General features: G+C 36.3%; 1 protein-coding gene across 1 annotated transcript; it reads left to right on the forward strand.

Moving 5' to 3' along the window:
* The first annotated feature begins 1,121 nt into the window (after window positions 1-1,121).
* Window positions 1,122-15,119, forward strand: LOC5568223 (RUS1 family protein C16orf58 homolog). The gene is made up of 5 exons (XM_001652105.2): window positions 1,122-1,381; window positions 8,118-8,300; window positions 8,368-8,506; window positions 8,568-8,879; window positions 13,623-15,119. Exons 1-5 carry the CDS (start codon window positions 1,315-1,317, stop codon window positions 14,173-14,175), a joined length of 1,254 nt encoding a protein of 417 aa, XP_001652155.2. The 5' UTR covers window positions 1,122-1,314; the 3' UTR covers window positions 14,176-15,119.
* Window positions 15,120-19,302: the final 4,183 nt, after the last annotated feature.

Genomic DNA, 19,302 nt, shown 5'->3' on the forward strand with positions numbered 1-19,302 from the left:
AATCGACGGGGGAATTCTCCCCAAGAAAAACTCGCGTTCCGCATGATGTGCATCATCCGCAGGTGGAGATGGAGCACACATCTACTCTTCGTCCGATTCGAGCACTGGAAACGACAACCGATGACGACGAACCGAAAGCCGCAAAACTCAAGATGCGATTATAATTATAAAGTTTTTTTACACACTTAATAAAAGGTATTCACTAAAGCTGCGTAAACTTTGTATTTGTGTTAAAGATTAATGAATTATTTCAAATGAAATATTCCTGTTCTGACCCAGAGCATTGACAGATCAGATACTAATAATCTAGTTACCCATCACAGCCTATCACAAACGTCCGACATTTCGTAGATTGTTTTTGTAAGAACTCACTATATTTTTTAATATATGTTGGTTTAGTTTAAAGACCGTTTAACAACGTGCCTCGTTCTTTGACCATTATCGAAAATCAAATACTTTGTCGAATATTAGTAAATGTAAATAAATGAAGAGTATCAGGAATAAATTGTGGTGGTTGGTTAGGAGTCTATTATTTATTTATTAGTTCAATAACAAGTGTGTTAAATAAACTATTTGTAACAATTGCAGCGTTATTGATTAATTATGCCCACAAATACAATGCATTAATAAACCTAATAAAATCTAGTTTACAGGCATTTGTTATGTATTTGCGCTGCACATAAATTCCAATATGGACAACATTCCCAAATTTATGTGCAAGACTAATAAAGTACAAGTGCAAAGCTTGATTGCAAAAATATATGTGCAATGCATATAAATTTAACAGGCAGATTCATCTCAGTGTAGTATCTTATTACTTCCTTACAGCGTAGAATCAGAGAACTGAGGACTACGAACCGGAAATAAAAGTTATCGCCTTATTTGATGCGTGGGGAATCATTTTTAATTTTAAATGGAGCTCGCTGTTGAAAATTTCTTTGAACATGTCTTTCAAAGAAATTTTTACTTATTTTGACCGAAACAGCATACTTAGCTTTAGCGTGTTTAGATCAGCATTTTCCGTGTTTGGATCGACCTGACTCGATTTTGATTAGAGTGTCTTGGTCAGCACGCAGCCATCCAGTTGCCACAACAAACAAACATGAAAGTGACAGCAGCAAAGCATAAAAAATCAACAATCTTTTCATTCATTCGCGTTCGTTCGGTCGTCGGTTCCACGTAAAAAAAGTTTTTCTGTTTGGTTTTGCCGATGTTTTTCGGATTTTATTCCTCGTTGAAACGCCTCAAATCGAACTGAATTACCGGTATCCAACGACAGCTGTGCGACGGTGCAAACGGTTCCCGGGGACCACCATGAAGATCCACTTCCGTGAGCAGTACGGATCCACGGGGGAGGAAGTGCTTTACGTGACTCCCGATAGTAAGTGAATACAGTGGCTCAATTTCATATTCGTACAGGACACCCAAGCAAAGTCGGATAACTGGACGATATCAAATTGATAACTTTCATTATCACTGTTATCACTTTTATATTCTGTTTTTCTGTTGTATCCGTGACAGACATGTTTGTTAACAGGTTGATAACAATATATGATAACTTATCACACATCTTTTCCATGACATTTTCATAAAGCGCGTGTTAATAGACAAAGTAGACTTTCCATCACACAACATTTTTAAAAATTGTTTGAAGCCCAAGTTTAAACCAGAACCAGAAAATTTTCTGTGATTTGGGAAAGTGTACCAGTTATGGCTATAGTGGTTCCCTATTTGGTCATATGGGTTTGCTCGAAAACTTTCACATTTTGAATATTTTTGAATGTTTTAACATCAAGATTCATTTGATATCAAACTACTAAAACACACAGAATGATGAAAAATATGAAAATAATCAAACTATCACGTATGGCGAAATAGGGAACCATTATGTCCATAACTGGTACACATACCCACTTGAAAAGATAAAAATGATGATACATATTTTGCTATCAACTTGAACTCAGTGAAACAGAATTTATTGTTACTTTATTATTAGACAAACAAATGTTATGTTGGCTGTTAATTCAGCCCAGTTATCTTATCAGATGATTTTTTTTTTAATTTCTTTATTAGTATTATTCCAAACATTACATTCATTATTTCTTCTATCTAGGTGTTCTGTGTTATTAGACAACACTATCATCCTAATTTGGTAAAACAAATCTAAGATTTTATTAACATTTTGTTAACAACATATTACATTTCAGTACAGATTTTTTACAGGTGAGTTGATTTCACCTGCTAATAAGAGAAAAAGACTTATCAGATGATGATAACCAAGTAACAAGGGGCACTGTTTTCACTTCCAGTTTGTGAAATGTATCCATTGCAATTCCTTTGCTTTGGAGTTATATTGAATGTGTGTGTGTGTCTTTAATCAATTTTTGATTCAATCCAATATTCGCATAGGTAGGGTCGATAGTAGCAGTATGGTCCACCTAAGCAAAAGTTCTTGAAAGCATAGAAACACAATATAATTTAATCGTCCCATAAGATTAATTTGTAGTTTGAAGTATCTCCTTCATTCCACATTTGTCTTGGAGACATTTTTGAAAAACACTATTTTGTGTGTGATTTTACATTACACGGGGCGAAATGTTCCTCCCTACAAGGTAATATTAGCCACCATACTAAATCTTATTGATTATTAATATTTTATTTTCACCGTCTTTTACATGAAGTCACACAGACTGAATTACTGTACTTCTTCTTCTTATTCTTCTTCTTGGCATTAACGTCCTCACTGGGACAGAGCCTGCTTCTCAGATTAGTGTTCTTATGAGCAATTCCACAGTTATTAAGGCGAAGTAGGCCGTCATTGAAATTTGTACGCGCCGTTGATGATTGTTGCTAATTCATCTCACTATTTCGAATCAAAGAAAATCAGTTGGTTTTGCACTGACACAGCTGAAAAAGTATCAGCATACTTTATGCATGTTAGCGCGTGCAGTGATACATTTTCAAGTCAATATAAACTATTAAGACTGAGTTTTATCACTTTGAAATGCAAGCTGAAAAGTCATCATTGTTGCCAAAACTAATGACGGGCTACTTAGCCTTAACTAAGAGCTTTCTTTGCCAAAGTTGCCATTTTCGCATTCATATATCGTGTGGCAGGTAGGTACGATGATACTCTATGCCCAGGGAAGTCAAGGAAATTTCCTTTACGCAAAGATCCTGGACCGACCGGGATTCGAACCAAGACACCTTCCGCATGGCTTTGCTTTGTAGCCGCGGACTCTAACCGCTCGGCTAAGGAAGGCCCAGACAGAGAATTACTGTACTACGTATTTTAAATATTATCTCTAATTCTACCACGAAATACACTCTTGGATAAGTTAAAATCCAATACATTGCTTTTGACGTTAAACACACGAAGACACGCATTCTGTCCATGATTTGTTCTGTGGTACGGTATGGCCAGGAACGGGTAGTGCCGTAGTTGCCGTTGTGGAATATTCAGCGCCCGCTTTCAATTAAGGCTTTGAGACAATTATATTCATTATTCGTGTAAATTTTACCAATCCATTGAATCTTCTGATAATACTGAACAGTTCGTGCGCGAAATTAGATTTGTTCGTAAACAAAATTATTGGAAAATAGAATATTATTTAAAAAGTGAAATGGCGGGGCAAATGAGCCACCTAGGTAAAAAACGGTGTGTTGAACATGAAATAGCATTGCCTAAGTATACTAAATTATGTTTTTTTCTACTGTATATTCGTCTTGGTGCACCATTACAAGAGAAACAATTAGCTAGAAAATAGGTTGAACCAAGTGTTGCATTTTAATACTACAATTACATGGTATGTTTACTATGTGTCATGTATCTTTCAAAATAAGCCGCTAGAATTAACAATTTCAAGCAAAGCTACTTAAATTCCCTTTCCAATAATTTACTGTTAATCATTAGCTCTTCTCTACATTGTTTTAAATAAAAATCATACGATTGAATGAGGTGGCTCATAATGCCCCATATGGTTGGTGAACACGCAGACAAACATGGTTTTCAAAAACGTTCCTAAAATAATTTTCAAGTTTATATTAACATTAATTTTATTGACATAACATGGAAGAAAATAGTTTATAGAATAAGTCACTTGTATTTAAACGATAATTTTTGCTATTTTTTTATACATTTCATGACGTTTTCCTTAGGTGGCCCATATTGACCGATCACCCCTATCTATGATTCCGCTATTATGGGAGTCCAGTTTCAAATGCAATTTATAATAATTATCAGTGAATAGTGGTATAAACTAATTTAATCATTAAATTAAAATTTAATGGTTACCGTACCCCGCTGAATTGAACACTACCTCATGTAAGGTCTGGTTACCCAACGAACAACAGAAATCGCTTTTTTTTTAATAAGTATATTTGCAAGACAGTTTTTTTAAACAATCAGATGATGTAGCATAGAAGTCAATGATTTAAAATAAAAATAAAATTTGAATTCATTTTACACATTAACTATGTTTGAACTAGAGTTTTAACCCTTTCTCCCCACGACTTTAATCGACAATTTCTCTACGAAAAAAGTGTTTTTATGGAGAGTACTTAAACAAACAATGTTCAAAACTGATCAGATTTTTCGAAATCAGTTTAAAATAAAAATAAAGTGATTTTCAATAGTAAATTCATTGTTTAATAATAGTTTTACTAGTGGATTAATCTCAATTTATCCCAATTTCTTAACGGAAAAGATTGAATATTAATTTTCTGTTATAGTTAAAGTCTACGTGGCCATCATCAAATTGAAGGATTGAAATGTGCTTTTTTTCAATAAAGCTCCTCAAATTCATACGATTACAGCTGTTCGAAGTAAGCAAGACGGATGGTACCTTGTTCATGAATATAATAGTGTTATTGATAAAATGATAACACATGAATTACTACACAAAATCGAAAAAAAAACTAATTTTGAAGTAAACATAACGATTGAGCAAACTAGAAAAGATGTAGAAGGTCTCACTTTACGCAAGTTTAACCGAACTCGGTAAAAAAAAGAATCGAGCTTGAAATCAACAACAATTTTTAACTATTCATTGATTTAACATGTATATTTTTTCATAAACTATTGAGACTTTCTTTGTATTTAGTCTTTGAAGATTTTCTCAAACTTGCATCACAAGCACAGAGAGAAATGTGAGAGTTTTCAACCTAAATTGTGGTGTTAAAAAATAATTATAAAAATGATGATAAATGAATGATAAAAATTTCTACCAACCTATACATCATCGATAACTCATTGTCGATAGAAGCAAGTTTTATCTCTTTTTTTTCTCAAATAACTTCATGTTTTTGAATAACATGCAGTTTACAAAAATGCAGAACTATCGGTAATGATAAGACAGTTCGTTTGAATCAAGTATTTGAACAGAATTGATATAAATTGTATAAAATTCTTATACACAACATTTTCCAGTAATAATGATTCATATTATCATTCAAGATCATTGCTTAAGCCTGGTTTGCTACTGACAAGAAAAGGAATCACCTATCTCGATGCGTGGGAAATTTCTTCCCAGAAATGGTCCAGAAAATCACATTTTTCTGATCGCAGTACGCAGTTGAGAAGAAATGTCATTTCAAATGGGGCTCTCTGTAGGAAATTTCTTGACTTATTTAGTCAAGAAATTTCTTTACTTTTCTTGAGCGGAACAGCATACATAGCTTTAAACAACAAAACTATAGATATAAGAATCGATAAGATGTTAAGGATTTCGATATTAAGCGCCAAACTTCTTCAGCTGATTCAACTGGTTTTACACTTGGCGATCAATAAGAAGAAAAGGAAGAAAACATTGTACATTGAAAATTATTTTATCATGGAAGCTAACATTCATGTTTGAGGAAGAGAACGCTTTGAATTCATTGCAACAAACAGCAATCCTCAGGAAAGTATCCAAGGTATCATTGAAGCCAACTGATACTTTGCTAGTTGCAAATCAATGCTAATTAGCTTTTAGTCGAACCGTAGAGCAAAGTGTGCTGTTTTCCAAAAGAAAAGTAAAGAAATTCCTTGACCAAAGGGGTCAACAAATTTTCTACAGCGAGCTCCATTTGAAATTACATTTCTTCTCAACTGCGAACTGCGATTAAAACAAATGATTTTCTTGACCATTTTAGACAAGTAATTCCCCACGTATCATGATAGGCAGTTACTTTTCTATTCAACAGCCAATTAGCGTAAAACTTTGTCTAAAATTTAGATTTTGGGATCAATTATTGTCATTTAGACTCTAAATGACAATAATTGATCCCAAAATCTCGAATCTTGTTATAAAGTTGGTAATCCTACTTAATAGCTTAACCATTTGGTTTTCTTATAAACATTATGACTACAAATGAATCAAGCGAATTCAGCCAATAGTAAAACGTATTTCTATGAATTCCATCATCGAGAATATAGATGACAAAAAAGGTTCGGCTGTAGACATGAGAAGTTTCAAAGCTACTTATTACTATTGCATTCTAAACAATGATCTTCCAAAAATTTTGAAAATATATATACAACATGCAGTATAATAGCACATTATCTAGCCAAGCCAAGCGTGACAAGCCTTACAAAAAAATTGGAGGACTCATACAAAAAACGTGACAAAGGGGGCGAGGGGATCAGAAAAGTTGAAATTTAGCGTGACATAATTTGTGTACTATCCCTAATGGTTTTTTATCAACTTGATATGAAAACAGTGTCCTGTACAGAGGGATGACGTCCTATTTTTTCACTATGGAATTTGACAGATTGAGCTGTGCCTCCTTATCCGGAGCATAATTTATACTCCAGAGTCAAATTCCACGCACACACCTATATTTTTCGAATGTTTACCTTTTCCTACGAGAAAAAAACAGTACAAAACGCATGAAGCGCAACGAAATCTGCTAAAGCTGATGATAGAGGGGTCCGTAGCCGTGAGGTTACGCATTTCGCTTCATAAGCGGAAGGTCATGGATTCGATTCCCAGCTCCTCCACAAAAAAAAACCTGTCCAGCTACCAGGAGACGCCGCACGGAGGACCGTGCTTTGGGGAGCACATCCATCCTCCGTCAGTATCAGATGATGACTGAGACAAAGTAACCCTATTCGAAGGCGGCTAGCCTCAAACGACAAACGACTCAGCAAGAGCAATGGACTATGAATTATATGGAAATTGATTGGACGAACAGCATAGCACTCTCCTACCTGCTCAGTGTGAGAGTAAAAGAGTAGAAGAGAGTGATGTAAATAAAGAATAGTTAAAAAAATAGAATCTGTGTCGATAAAGAAGAACTATGATTCCGGCACAGTGGCGGCCATAAGCACAGAGTGCATTTCAAATAAAACATAAGGAATAAAACAAAAAAAAAGCTTATGATGGTTATGAGCTGCAGAAATGCAAATGTTTCTCCGGATAATCAAACCATAGATAACAGACAAAAAGAGAAGTGTAGAATGAAACGCAAGTAATGCGTTGAATTTGTGTACCGTGGTTCATTTCGCCACATTCGCACCATTAGCTACTTTGTTGATGCGCTCATTCGTATGGGTGAGCTCCCCTATCGTTTTTTAAGGTGCAAGAAATTACACAAAAGTCAGAACTGAAAAGCAGTTTTATCTTTTCAAAACAACAAATTGATGAAAATAAAAACACACACCCTTTTTATTTGGCAAATGAAAGAGCTGTTTGTTTTTATTTTCTTCGATTTGACTATTTAAAAAGAGAAAACTGCTTTTTCAGTTTTGATTTTTGCACAATTTTTACTTGGGCCATAAGGGCTTGTTCATATATTTCATAACGCTAAAATTGGTCGTTTCGAACACCCACCCACCCCCTTGTGACGCTTTTTGTATTATTATTTTTCTGTTTTTGTATGAACCGTAACATCGTTAGAACACCCACCCACCCACTTCAGCGTTATGAAATTTGTGAATGGGCCCTAAGAGGCAACAGAAAAGAATCCTCTTAGCAATCCCTTGGTCCTGTACGAATGTGAGTTGGAGTCACTGTACGTTTTGTGTTCTATTATAGGGGAGAAGTGTGGTTTTATGGACGTTAATATTTAATGCCGCGTACTGCGGAATGATTTGCGATGAGCCTAATCAAATATTTATGTTTCTTCCTTTCTTGTAGACCAAGATGCAGTCGTACGGGTGAATGTTAAAGGTGAGAAACCAAAACTGCGGAGGCGATTGAGCTTGCGTCGGTTTTTTCAAAATCTGTTCCTGCCGGCTGGCTATCCGGACAGTGTGAGTGGCGATTATCTGGCGTACCAAAAGTGGGACACGGTGCAGGCATTCTGTAGCACGATTAGCGGTAAGTGGTTCTCGAAGGGATGGTGATGCGCTATGGCAATGATGATGTTCATTAATCTTCCCTGAAGGTACGCTGACCACACATGCGATATTGAAGGGAGTCGGAGTGGGAAGTGACGTGGCCAATCCACTCTCCGCCACCATTACTTGGGTGCTCAAGGATGGAATGGGGCACTTTGGGCGCATTATCTTCGCCTGGTGGAAAGGGTAACGTTTTGTAGTAACCCTTGTCCAGAAGGATATTTTAATCGAATGCATTACTTTCTAGGACGGAGCTGGATATCGATTCCAAAAAGTGGCGTATTCGAGCGGATGTTTTGAACGACTTGGCAATGAGTATCGACCTGTTCGTGTTACCGTACTACCCGAAGGCGTCGACGTTCATTTTGTGTGCTACGACCACGATGAAGGCCATCGTCGGAGTGGCGGGAGGGGCCACGAGGTCCGCTTTGACGCAGCATCATGCCATCAGAGGCAACCTGGCCGATGTGGCCTCGAAGGATAGTGCACAGGAAACGTGTGTCAATTTAATAGCTTCGTTCGTTGGTCTCTTTCTGCTGACGCATGTTCAGGATCAAAGGTAAGGTCACGGGTGTGTCTCAAAATCGAACCGTTATTAACGAAACAAAAAAATATCACAAATTCTGCCCTTACCACTCGACATATATGGCATCCTAGCTTCCTCTCGAGCACGGTGTACAGTATTAGACAGGTGACATATTCCGAAACCTGAAAGCTGCTTGGCGACGTCATTCCTATCCACCCCGAACAAATTTGTGAAAAAAATGATCTAGTTGTTCGAATAGTATATGCTACTATAGGAATGACATCACATGTTCACAATCAAATTTTAAGTTTATACTAGTAAAGAGACTGTCTTGTTAATTTTGTATGCCATGCTGTCGAGTAAAACGAAAGTTATAGTGCTTTGAAGATTTTCACCTATTTTTTGGAAGTGATTCTTACGTTTGGAATAATTGCCTTAAAGTATCATAATTCCGAAACAAATCGAATAATCATCAGGTTTCTGGGTCGGTAGACGGTCTCTTTTTAAGGACTTGGTCACTATTTTAATGCATGTCTCTAGTTTCTATTTTTACAGGCATTCTCCTAGAAATTTCTTACAAAATTTGCTTGAAATTCATCCAAAAAATCCTCCATGAATTTTCCATGCACAGAGATGTATACAGTATTTTTTATAAAATTTGCTCCAGGAAATCTAACTCCTTCTGTAAATTCTACTGGGACTACTCTAAAAACCTAGGCACTATTCCAAGATTTTTCTTTCACTGGTTCCGCACTTCTGCCACAGATTTCTCCAGTAAAGTCAATAGACTTGTGCATTGTTCAGCCACCCACGGTACAAATCGCTAATGCTATGCTATGGTAGAGATTCCTCATTGATTCCACCAAATTTTGTTTTGACCATTTCTTCAACATCTTCTTTTGTGGTATTACGTCCCAACTTGAACAAAGCCTGCATCACAGCTTAGTGGTCAATCAGCACTTTCACAGTTATTATCTCATAGATTTATCTGCCAAATTTGTAACTTTTATAAATTTACTCTCATAACTATATTGAAGTGGGCAGAAGTGACGAAGTAGAAAACTGCTAAGAGCAAACATAAAAGGAACCGTGATCACTGGAAATTTAACAGCCGTTTAATGTCGCCTTCGGCTACATGGTTCGTTCGTGTAACGAGACAAACGTCAAATTTCGAAAACTTATTCAAACAGACTCAAGCCAGAAAAGTACACAAACTTACTTTTTCAACCCTACGTGTTTCGCAGACGGAATTCTACACGCTCTAATTTATACCAACTCGATTGTTCACTTTTAGAACGTTTAATTTCAGGATTTACAAAACGGCGTAAGTAAGATTTTCAACCTAACCATTACTTTCACCGCTCCGTTGTATGAAGAGACAAAGTGGCTTAACCACGAATCAAAAGAAAACACTACTTGAGTCGATTTTACATTGGTACAAAAACGTCGTAAGTAACTGAATGAAACGGCTTATCAATTTGCCATACAATTTTTGTGGGAAACGATAGAAACTACTTAGTATTTGTAACCTGTGGTTACAATTACCGCATTTTCTGTAATTTTTATGTGGAGTGTATTTTACACCCACTTTATTTTCCGTGTCTAATTAACCCACATTTGAGTTGTTTTAACGTGGTGTGTTATGTCATGAGCTCGTTTCATGCTTATGACAACACATTTTTTCATAAAAGCGGTACTTTTATGTAATATTCAAACAAACAATGTATGGTTTGTCACTGCAAGTGTCGGTATTATTCCTAATTCATATAATTAAAAATATATACATATATTTTTCTCTTTTCGTAATTAATAAAAACTTCTTTTGAATGGTTCAACATTATAGATGTTGACGTATTTTTTTAAATCTTCTACCAAAAACTTCTCGATACAAAAATATAAAACCAGTGGCGACTCGTAACCTCACTTTCTACCTGTTCTACGACTCTAAAAATGACTATTTTGGCAAATTTAGATTATAAGTCTAAAAGTTAATTATTAAAATCGTCCTTTCCAACAAATCTCTACTCATTCCATGCAAATTTGTTGCTGAAATTCAAGAATTTCTAATCGTGGAACAGGTAGATTTGAGGTTAGGGAATCGCCACTGTATAAAACTAGCTTTAAGTATAAGTTGTATTTTCCTCCTTATCCATGGATCGCATCACCGACCAAAGGTAACTAGATGATAATACCGTACTGCTTATAACGAGGTTGGTGGTCTGATGGCTACCGCTTCTGCTTCATAAGCAGAAGGTCATGGGTTCAATCCCAGATCCATCCCTTTCCTCTTACTTTGTAGTTCTATATCTCTCATTTGCTTCTATCTTCCATTCTAAATCTATCACACTCAAATTATTCGTTGATAACAAACGCTAGAACCAGAGACGGACAAGAAACCGTTTCCCTAACGCTTCCATTCATCCACGCGCATGCCTTTCCTTACGCCTGATACATAGGCAGTCTGCTAACCACAAAAGCAAACCTCTGTGCCATGCCTTTCCCCCAATCCATACACACCCGTATGAACTGGCTTAGATGCAGTGGTATATACGGTCTACGTGGGAGCCAGTATAATGCATCATCAATTCCTCCCCCTTCCCCACATTGGTCTGCATTCTGACGTGGCAGGCACCATTGGCGCTAAAAATAGAAGTTTACCAGCACTTATACACTGAGGATACCTGTTAGTCCCAAACAGTCATTCGGTTGGTTCCTTGTGTAAGTGCAGCTGATCTGGCGATACTGGAGTAGCATCCGCGGGCGGCCAATCAAGCTCAAGCTCGAGCTCAAAGTAATACCGTGCTGCTTCGAACTGTCGGACGCTGGCCTTTTTACAGTGTTTTTGTACCGAATTCCGATTTTTTTTTCCTCTAGAATCCATAACTAAGATGTCTTTTACATTCTCCATGCATGAAAGTTGTCGGAAAAAAAATTTGGGTGATTTAAGGCTGGTGTCCGGGATTCGAAGCATCCGGACACTTCGAATCAAAACGGTAATATATTCTGCAATCATTTCTCTGAATATAAAAACTATTGCCAAATTCTTAACAAATTCATAATAAAAGTGCTCATAATGACAGCGAGTGCAGTAAAATTGAAAGTAATTTTTTTCTACTGTAAATTTTTTAATCGTAGTAGGTACTAAATTGTAGTTTGATTATCTTTTAACCATCGAGATAGGGAGAGATCGAGACAAAGAACATTGATTTAATGAACACTAGATTGAAAATCACTCCGTTACTAGGAAAATAATACACAAACAAACTTCATTTCGAGTTTTCAAATTGTTCTGAATCACTTAATCTGGTCTAGTGACCTTTGATAACGTTCATATCGACATATGGAGAGAAAATTGGGAACAAAAATCAACAGGAACACATCGAGATATGGAGATATCGAGATAAGGAGGATATCGAGATATGGAGAGAGAAATCGTATGCAGAATGAAGGGACCGAAGCAATCATCGACATAGGGAGAAATATCGAGATGTAAAACATCGAGATGTGGAGAGTCGACTGTATTTAGTAATGACAAACGATAAATGGTATTAAAATGAATTATTATAAAAGTAGTGAAGCGATATAATGGAAAGTATACATATATGATGTGTATTACGAAAGTCAATGAGTGATAATCGGTTATATAAATTATAGTGTCGAAATCAAAAGTGCTCATGTTCCAGTAGCCCGCGCACACTGAAAAAAGATAAGTTTACACATAGCAAATTTGAAAACTATACGGTTGAAATCGACAAATTGAATCATACTGTGGACATTTTTTTCAAATTACCTTACGTTTTGAACTTTAAGCGTGGAGCACTAGAGGGTAATGGTACGTTGACGGTAATTATGTGACAGTGATTGATGAATGAGGAATGGGGAATGAGGACCTTTCCTTCTTCACTTCAGCCACTTTAGTAGCATTTCAGGTCTTATCATAGTTTCATAGTGGTCTGGAATACTAGACTGCAAAACTACGGCAAGGGTTGATTACTGATTGGGTACACAGCAACCATTCGAGCGACATTGCTTATAGGAACGTCTGTGTGATGAATGTAATAGAGGCTTATAAAAGCAAATGTTGCGCAGAAGCTTAGGGCAGATTAAAAGTCCCAGTACTACCCCTATCGCTACTGACAAAAAAGTATTTATTGACTAGTACTCATTTGTTTTGATTGTCGTTGAAAATCAAGGGAGTACTGGAGTTACCATGAAAAAAAAATCCTGCTTTAAATCTTGAGAAAAATCCCAAACAATAATTTCGCAATCCCTGCAGAAATAACTAATTGAATTGTTAAGATGTTTTGATTAAGGTGAAGATGCATGATGCAGATGCAAATGCAGCCAAACCTCGAATCTTCAAGAGCACGAATCTAGAGAACCTGACAACCGATCGCCCTGAAAATGTTTATCAATCGGTCGACCCCAGCGTGTGACCAGTGACCAGTAAGTTAAACTTTCAGTACAAACGGTTGTCCGATTCTCTAGATTTGAGCTCTTGAAAATTCAAGCTTTGGCTTCAATGCATCTTCACCTTAAGAATCTTGGAGGCAATCGATCGTTTTTAGAAAAATCCCTGATGTACCTCTGACGTAATATATGTGGTTAAGCTTAGATGAATTCTAAGTAGATTCAAAATTTTAAGAATATCAATATCTTTCGATTGGTGAGTGCATAATAAGTAGTAATGTATTCGTTAATAACGGTTTTACATAACTCGAAGGTATTTTTAAAATGTGATTTCAGTGGTAACGTTTCAATTTTTGTATTTTGCAGGGTTTTATATGGCTTATTTCTATTTGTTACTCTGATGCACATCTACGCCAATATTAAAGCAGTCAAAGCCGTTTGTTTGCGCACATTTAACGAAGCTCGTTATCTGATTGCCCTGGAGGAATACTTCAAAACTGGAACGATGCTCTCACCAGAGCAGGTCAATAAGCTGGAACGGGTTACGATAGGTCAAACGGTAACATTGACTGCCCGCGTCAAGATAGGCTGTTCTGCTCGAGAGCTTGCCCAATACTACCGGGTTTGTTACGATCTGGAAAATCTGATGGCATGCTTCGACTCCCGCGACAAGTTTCTGATCGCAGAAACTCGGAACTACGTTGGAGTGTATCTGCACTTCACCGCGAAGCCATTGGATATCATCAAGTCGTACTTCTACGTGGCGTCTTACTTGCAGGACAAGAATCAGCTGCGCGATCGCTACTGGGAAATCCAGAACAAGTGGAACGAGTTCCTCAATCTGGCCCAGTGCGAAGGATGGAACATCCAGGCCCATCTACTCAAAACCGATGAGTACCGACTGGACTGGAGGATATAAAAGGTAATGATAGAACCCGAACGACTTTTGCGGCACCTCGACGGATGAACTTTTAATCTAGCACCCTTAAGGACAACATAAAGCGAAAGATTTTAACGTTAAAATTGCGCAATTACGAAAAAACACAACACTTTAATACCTTCCATTTTCTGAAACGATCGACAAAATGTGTGACTGTTAGGGTGCCAAAGAAGCAATCTAGTCTCAATTAATATTTCTTACCGAGAGCATTTTGGACCAAACCGGAGGCAGTTCAAATCCAAATTTATCTTTAACCGAACGCAAAGGGACGCTAATAATTGAAACATCGAAACGTGGTTTTATAGATGTTAAGAAATTTCGATTCTACAACCAAACAGTTTTAACGAATGGTCGTTTGAATTAAACCGTTCAAAACAGCAGTTACAGAAATATCTATATTTAGAGTTAAAGTAGAATCGACACTTTACTAGAATAACTATTTTTCTACACATTCCAACATCCGACATGTAGTGAGAACGGATTGGCTTTCCCCCGTGGAAGCCTTCTGGTAGTCTCTGATAGTACGTAGATTGATCCTCTAACATCCGATAGATCTAGTCAAATGGTTTTAACTACCTACAATACCAACGAGATAAAGAAAGGGTCCGTCTGTCCGTGTGAAATTTTAGTCATATCACAAAATACAGTACAGTGTAGTAGAGAACAGCAAAACGTTTTTAAACACGCCGCACTTTCGAAACGTCCTATTTTTACATCGCAGATTTTAGGCTTTTGCTTTGGGAAACCGCTTGAGAGCAAACGTTACTTTTCCATTTGAGAAGGCACGTTTTATTATGTCCTTAAAGATATGAAGTTGCGGGAAGGAAAAGATGCAACTTTTCGTCTGGTTTAAAGATCTCACATTCGTTTTAGAATTGTTCCACTCTGAGTCGCTTATAAATTTGCAATGCATTGCTAAGTAATCGGTGTATTTGTCGATAGAACGGAAAGAAAATATCCCGGGCAGGACTGCAACGAGTTTGAAGATTTTTCACGCAGCTGGCATGTTGAATGTTCTATCAACATGAAATTAGAACAATACCAGGACAATTACTACAGTTTGTTAATCAATTTGAAACCATTTTTTTCATATAGTATTTTTTGCAACACCAAGGCCGTCACGTACAATCTTCCCTGGGCTCCGCCAATTAGTTCAAAATGACGTTAATAAACTGAAGCACCTCTATCTCTATCTGCAATCATGTACTTCGTTTTGGTAGATTGAATGCACTTTTCAATTTTTCAGCCTGATTTCTGCTTAACCTTCCTTGTGCATTGGGGTAATTTTTGGCTAATAGGCACAGTAAAAGAGTTGTGAAAAAAGCGATAGAAATCTGAAATTTTCTAACTTTTCCTAACTTTTGAAAACGACCGTTTTTGTGCTAAAAGAAGCTCAGAGCTTTCAGCGACATCTAGAATCAGCGCTATAAACAATATGACGCAATATGCATTGATGGTCAATAATGACTTATGACTCTGGAACGACATTTTCAGACCATCATATACTGCCAATAAATGCATGTCAGTCCCATGTTTGCTGGATTTCCTATTCACATGGGACAATTATGCGTTTATGGGCAGTATAGTGCCATCATGAGAACCGCTTAAAAATAATGATTTTTCACCCAGATATAAATTGACACCAGGAATTATTGTTTCTGGCGTTATGTCCCAACCGGGATAGAGCATGTTTATCATCTAATTCTTTCGAAGATTCCTCCAAGGATTTTACCAGAAATTCTTCCAAGATAATCTCCATCGTAATCCCTACAGCTATTTCTCCTGAAATTCTACTAGCAGTTTTGCCAGAGGTTCCTCCAGGAAGAACTTTTGTTCGCTACCAAATTCTTTAGACCGGTTCCGATAGGGCTCCAGAAATACATTCATCAATTCGTTCAGGAATTTTGTCAGGCGTTCCTCAAGGAATTCCTCCATTAAGAGGTGAACCCGCCTAAGGCTGAAAGCCTCTATAATAAAGAAAATCAAATCAAATCATTCCTCCATTGACTATTCCGGGATTTTTTTGCAGGGAAATTTCTACAGGGATTCTTTTATCAATTTCGCCAGGAGTTTCTGCCGAAATGCCTTCTGTGATTACTCCAGTAATTCACTAGAAATTCATTAACAGATTCTACAAGAAATAACTTTATGAATTCATATAGGGATTTCTTGATAGTTTTCTTCAGGAATAAACGCAGGGATTCCTTCAGGAAAATCGCTACATGAATTCCTCAAAAAAGCCTACAGAGATTCGCCCATGAATTTCTCCAGGGATATCATCAAAACAATAGGAATGATCGTAATCATGCTCATTCACAAACTAATTTAACCCTCTAATACCCAACCCCGCCTTTAGACAGGGTACACTTTGGAAATTTGTATATTTTTTCGTAGCTCGGAAATTAAAATGATTTTATTTCTGGCTTACACCTCAGTTCATAACACGCATGTAAGGAAAGTTTTTTATAACTTTTGTAACCTTTTTGTATTTTTGAATTTTTTTTTAAAAATTGTATTCTTATATAACCTACAAATGCCTGGAGTTCATTCAACGTTTAATATAAAAAATCGTACCTTTTATATTTTTCGACGATCAACCTATCACCGAAAAAGAGCTTGGTGGTATTAAAATGATGTCAAAAATGTTTTTCCGTTAGTTACATGGAAAATAAAATATGCTCCAGAAAAAAAATAAAAATTAATTATTTTCAAAAGTTCCGTAAAAACTTAAATTTTTATTATTGCAAAAAATCAATAACCAAGACTGGCTTCGAGAAAAAATGAAAAAGCGTAGGGATGTTCAAAATGAAAATTATAAAAATCAAAAACCAAAATTCATTAATTTACGAATAAAAATAAATCTTTGCCCAAAACGTGTTTAGAACGATTTTAGATAACGAAAAATGAAATTTAGATCGAAAATAAAAATTTGGGTATTAGAGGGTTAATACGTCGGGTAGCAGTTCGAATCTTTTAATGGATCATTGAATGTAGGTTTTGTCAGTGCTCACCGCATCAAAACAAAGGCGCCACTGTATATGGGATTTAAAATTGTAACAGCATTGCTGTTCTGTCAAACACCCAAGGCTACCCGAGGAGGAACAAATAACTCCCCAATAACTTATGCATACCATTTTTTGGTATCATACCAAAATTAGGTATTGTTCAGTTGTCAATACCTTAATTTGGTATTATAATGGTATTGAAAAAAATCTTTAAAACAATTAAAAATACTTCATTGAGGTATTAAACAGCTATTGAGGTCTGCTGTAGGTATTGAACTACAATTGAAAAATTTCATTTTTATATGAAAATCCATCAAGTATTATTGAGGTATTACAATACCTGATCTAGTTATCAGTTTGGTGTTCGTAGAATATGCTTGAGATATTATTTGAGGTATTTTACCTCTTATGCAGGGCTAATTCATACCTCATTCAGGTTGTAAGTATTGGAAATTATCTGGTATGGAATACCTCAATTTGGTATTCAGTAGTTATTTTCTTCTGCTCGGGTATCTATGATTTCCATAGCGGCCGTTTTGGTTATTTTAATGATCCATTGCGAATGTATCTACCCAAGGAAAATCCTTTGCCGATATCGTAGCAGGCAATTTGAACTCCTCCCCTTTTCATACTACGAGTACCCGTTCTAATTGTTTCAAATCAAATGGAAAAAAGCCTGCCGCCACAGGAAACTTCTACTCCGCCTCTTCGTCTACCGAAAATTCTAACGGAAAATCATCAGATAATGTACCCACTTCAAGTGATATGTCTGCCTCTGATTTTAATTTTCTAACTGAACAATTGAATTTAATGATTGATGCAATGTTCAAAGTCACCACTATGACTGAAGCAGTCCAAGTTGGCGTAAAATTTACTAATCAAATTGTTATTGGATTACGGTTTTCTAATGGATCCAATAAATAATAATTTAAATATTAATTAATTAACTCATTACGCGTGGTAAAGATGGACAAATTATGGGTGAAATTATGAAAAAAATCCACGTCTAGCATACAAGAGTCCTGGGTTCAAATCCCAGCCGAGCACGTGGATGTTTTTCATAATTTCACCCATAACTTGTCCATCTTTACCACGCGTAATGAGTTAATTAATTGAATAACCATGCGGATTGGATTACCGAACAGCTCAATATAAGTGTCAATTTATATTAGAGTGTTACTGCCTCTCTGTAGTAGTCATGTCGTCACTTGAGTGAGAACGACACGTTGTCTTTTGAAACTTAAATTTTTAAACATTAGGTGTTTCTGTTGAAACACAGCTTGGTAAATATACTTTCATAGCTGCCTAGGTTATAGTTAATTTGCTCCAAACTGACTTGCGAAAATTGACTCGCAATAAGTCAAAATTTTCTGTCATTGGTGACTTTAATGCCAAACATCGCTCATGCAATAATTCACAAAGTAATTCCAACGGCAGAATTTTATTTGATGAGTGCACTTCAGAATATTTCTCAATTCAGTACCCTGATAGCCCTACATGTTTTTCCTCTTCTAGAAATCCATCTACGATTGATTTGACCTTAACCGACTATATATATGAAACGTATGTTGACTCTAATCTTGATGTTAACATTTCATTACAAACTAAACTTGATATTGACATTGCTCTTGAAACTTTAACAAATTCCATTGTTGAAGCCAGGAGCATTGCAATTCCAAAATATGAAGTAAAATTTTAATTCGTGATTATAGATGATGATCTTAAACTCTTGATCCGTCTTAAAAACGAGAGGAGAAAGCAATTTCAACGCACTCGCGATCCTGCTATGAAAATTATATGACTGGATTTGCAGAAAGAAATCAAGAAACGTTTTTCACAATTAAGAAACAAAAATTTTGAAAATAAAATTTTCTGGCTCTAAGCCCTTTTGAAAATTATCTTAAATTTTGAAAAAAAAAAAACTCAGAAGCCAATACCGGCATTGAAAGAGGAAAACAAATTATTACTATCTAATTGCGAAAAACCTCAAAAACTTGCTATGCAGTTTGAAAGCGCGCACAATTTTAATTTTTGGCTTACTAGATCAATTGAAAATCAAGTTACCGTGTGGGACCGAAATCCGTACACCTCAGCACTAAGT

Source organism: Aedes aegypti, chromosome 2 (genome assembly GCF_002204515.2).
Source record: "Aedes aegypti strain LVP_AGWG chromosome 2, AaegL5.0 Primary Assembly, whole genome shotgun sequence".
Classification (NCBI taxonomy): domain Eukaryota; kingdom Metazoa; phylum Arthropoda; class Insecta; order Diptera; family Culicidae; genus Aedes; species Aedes aegypti.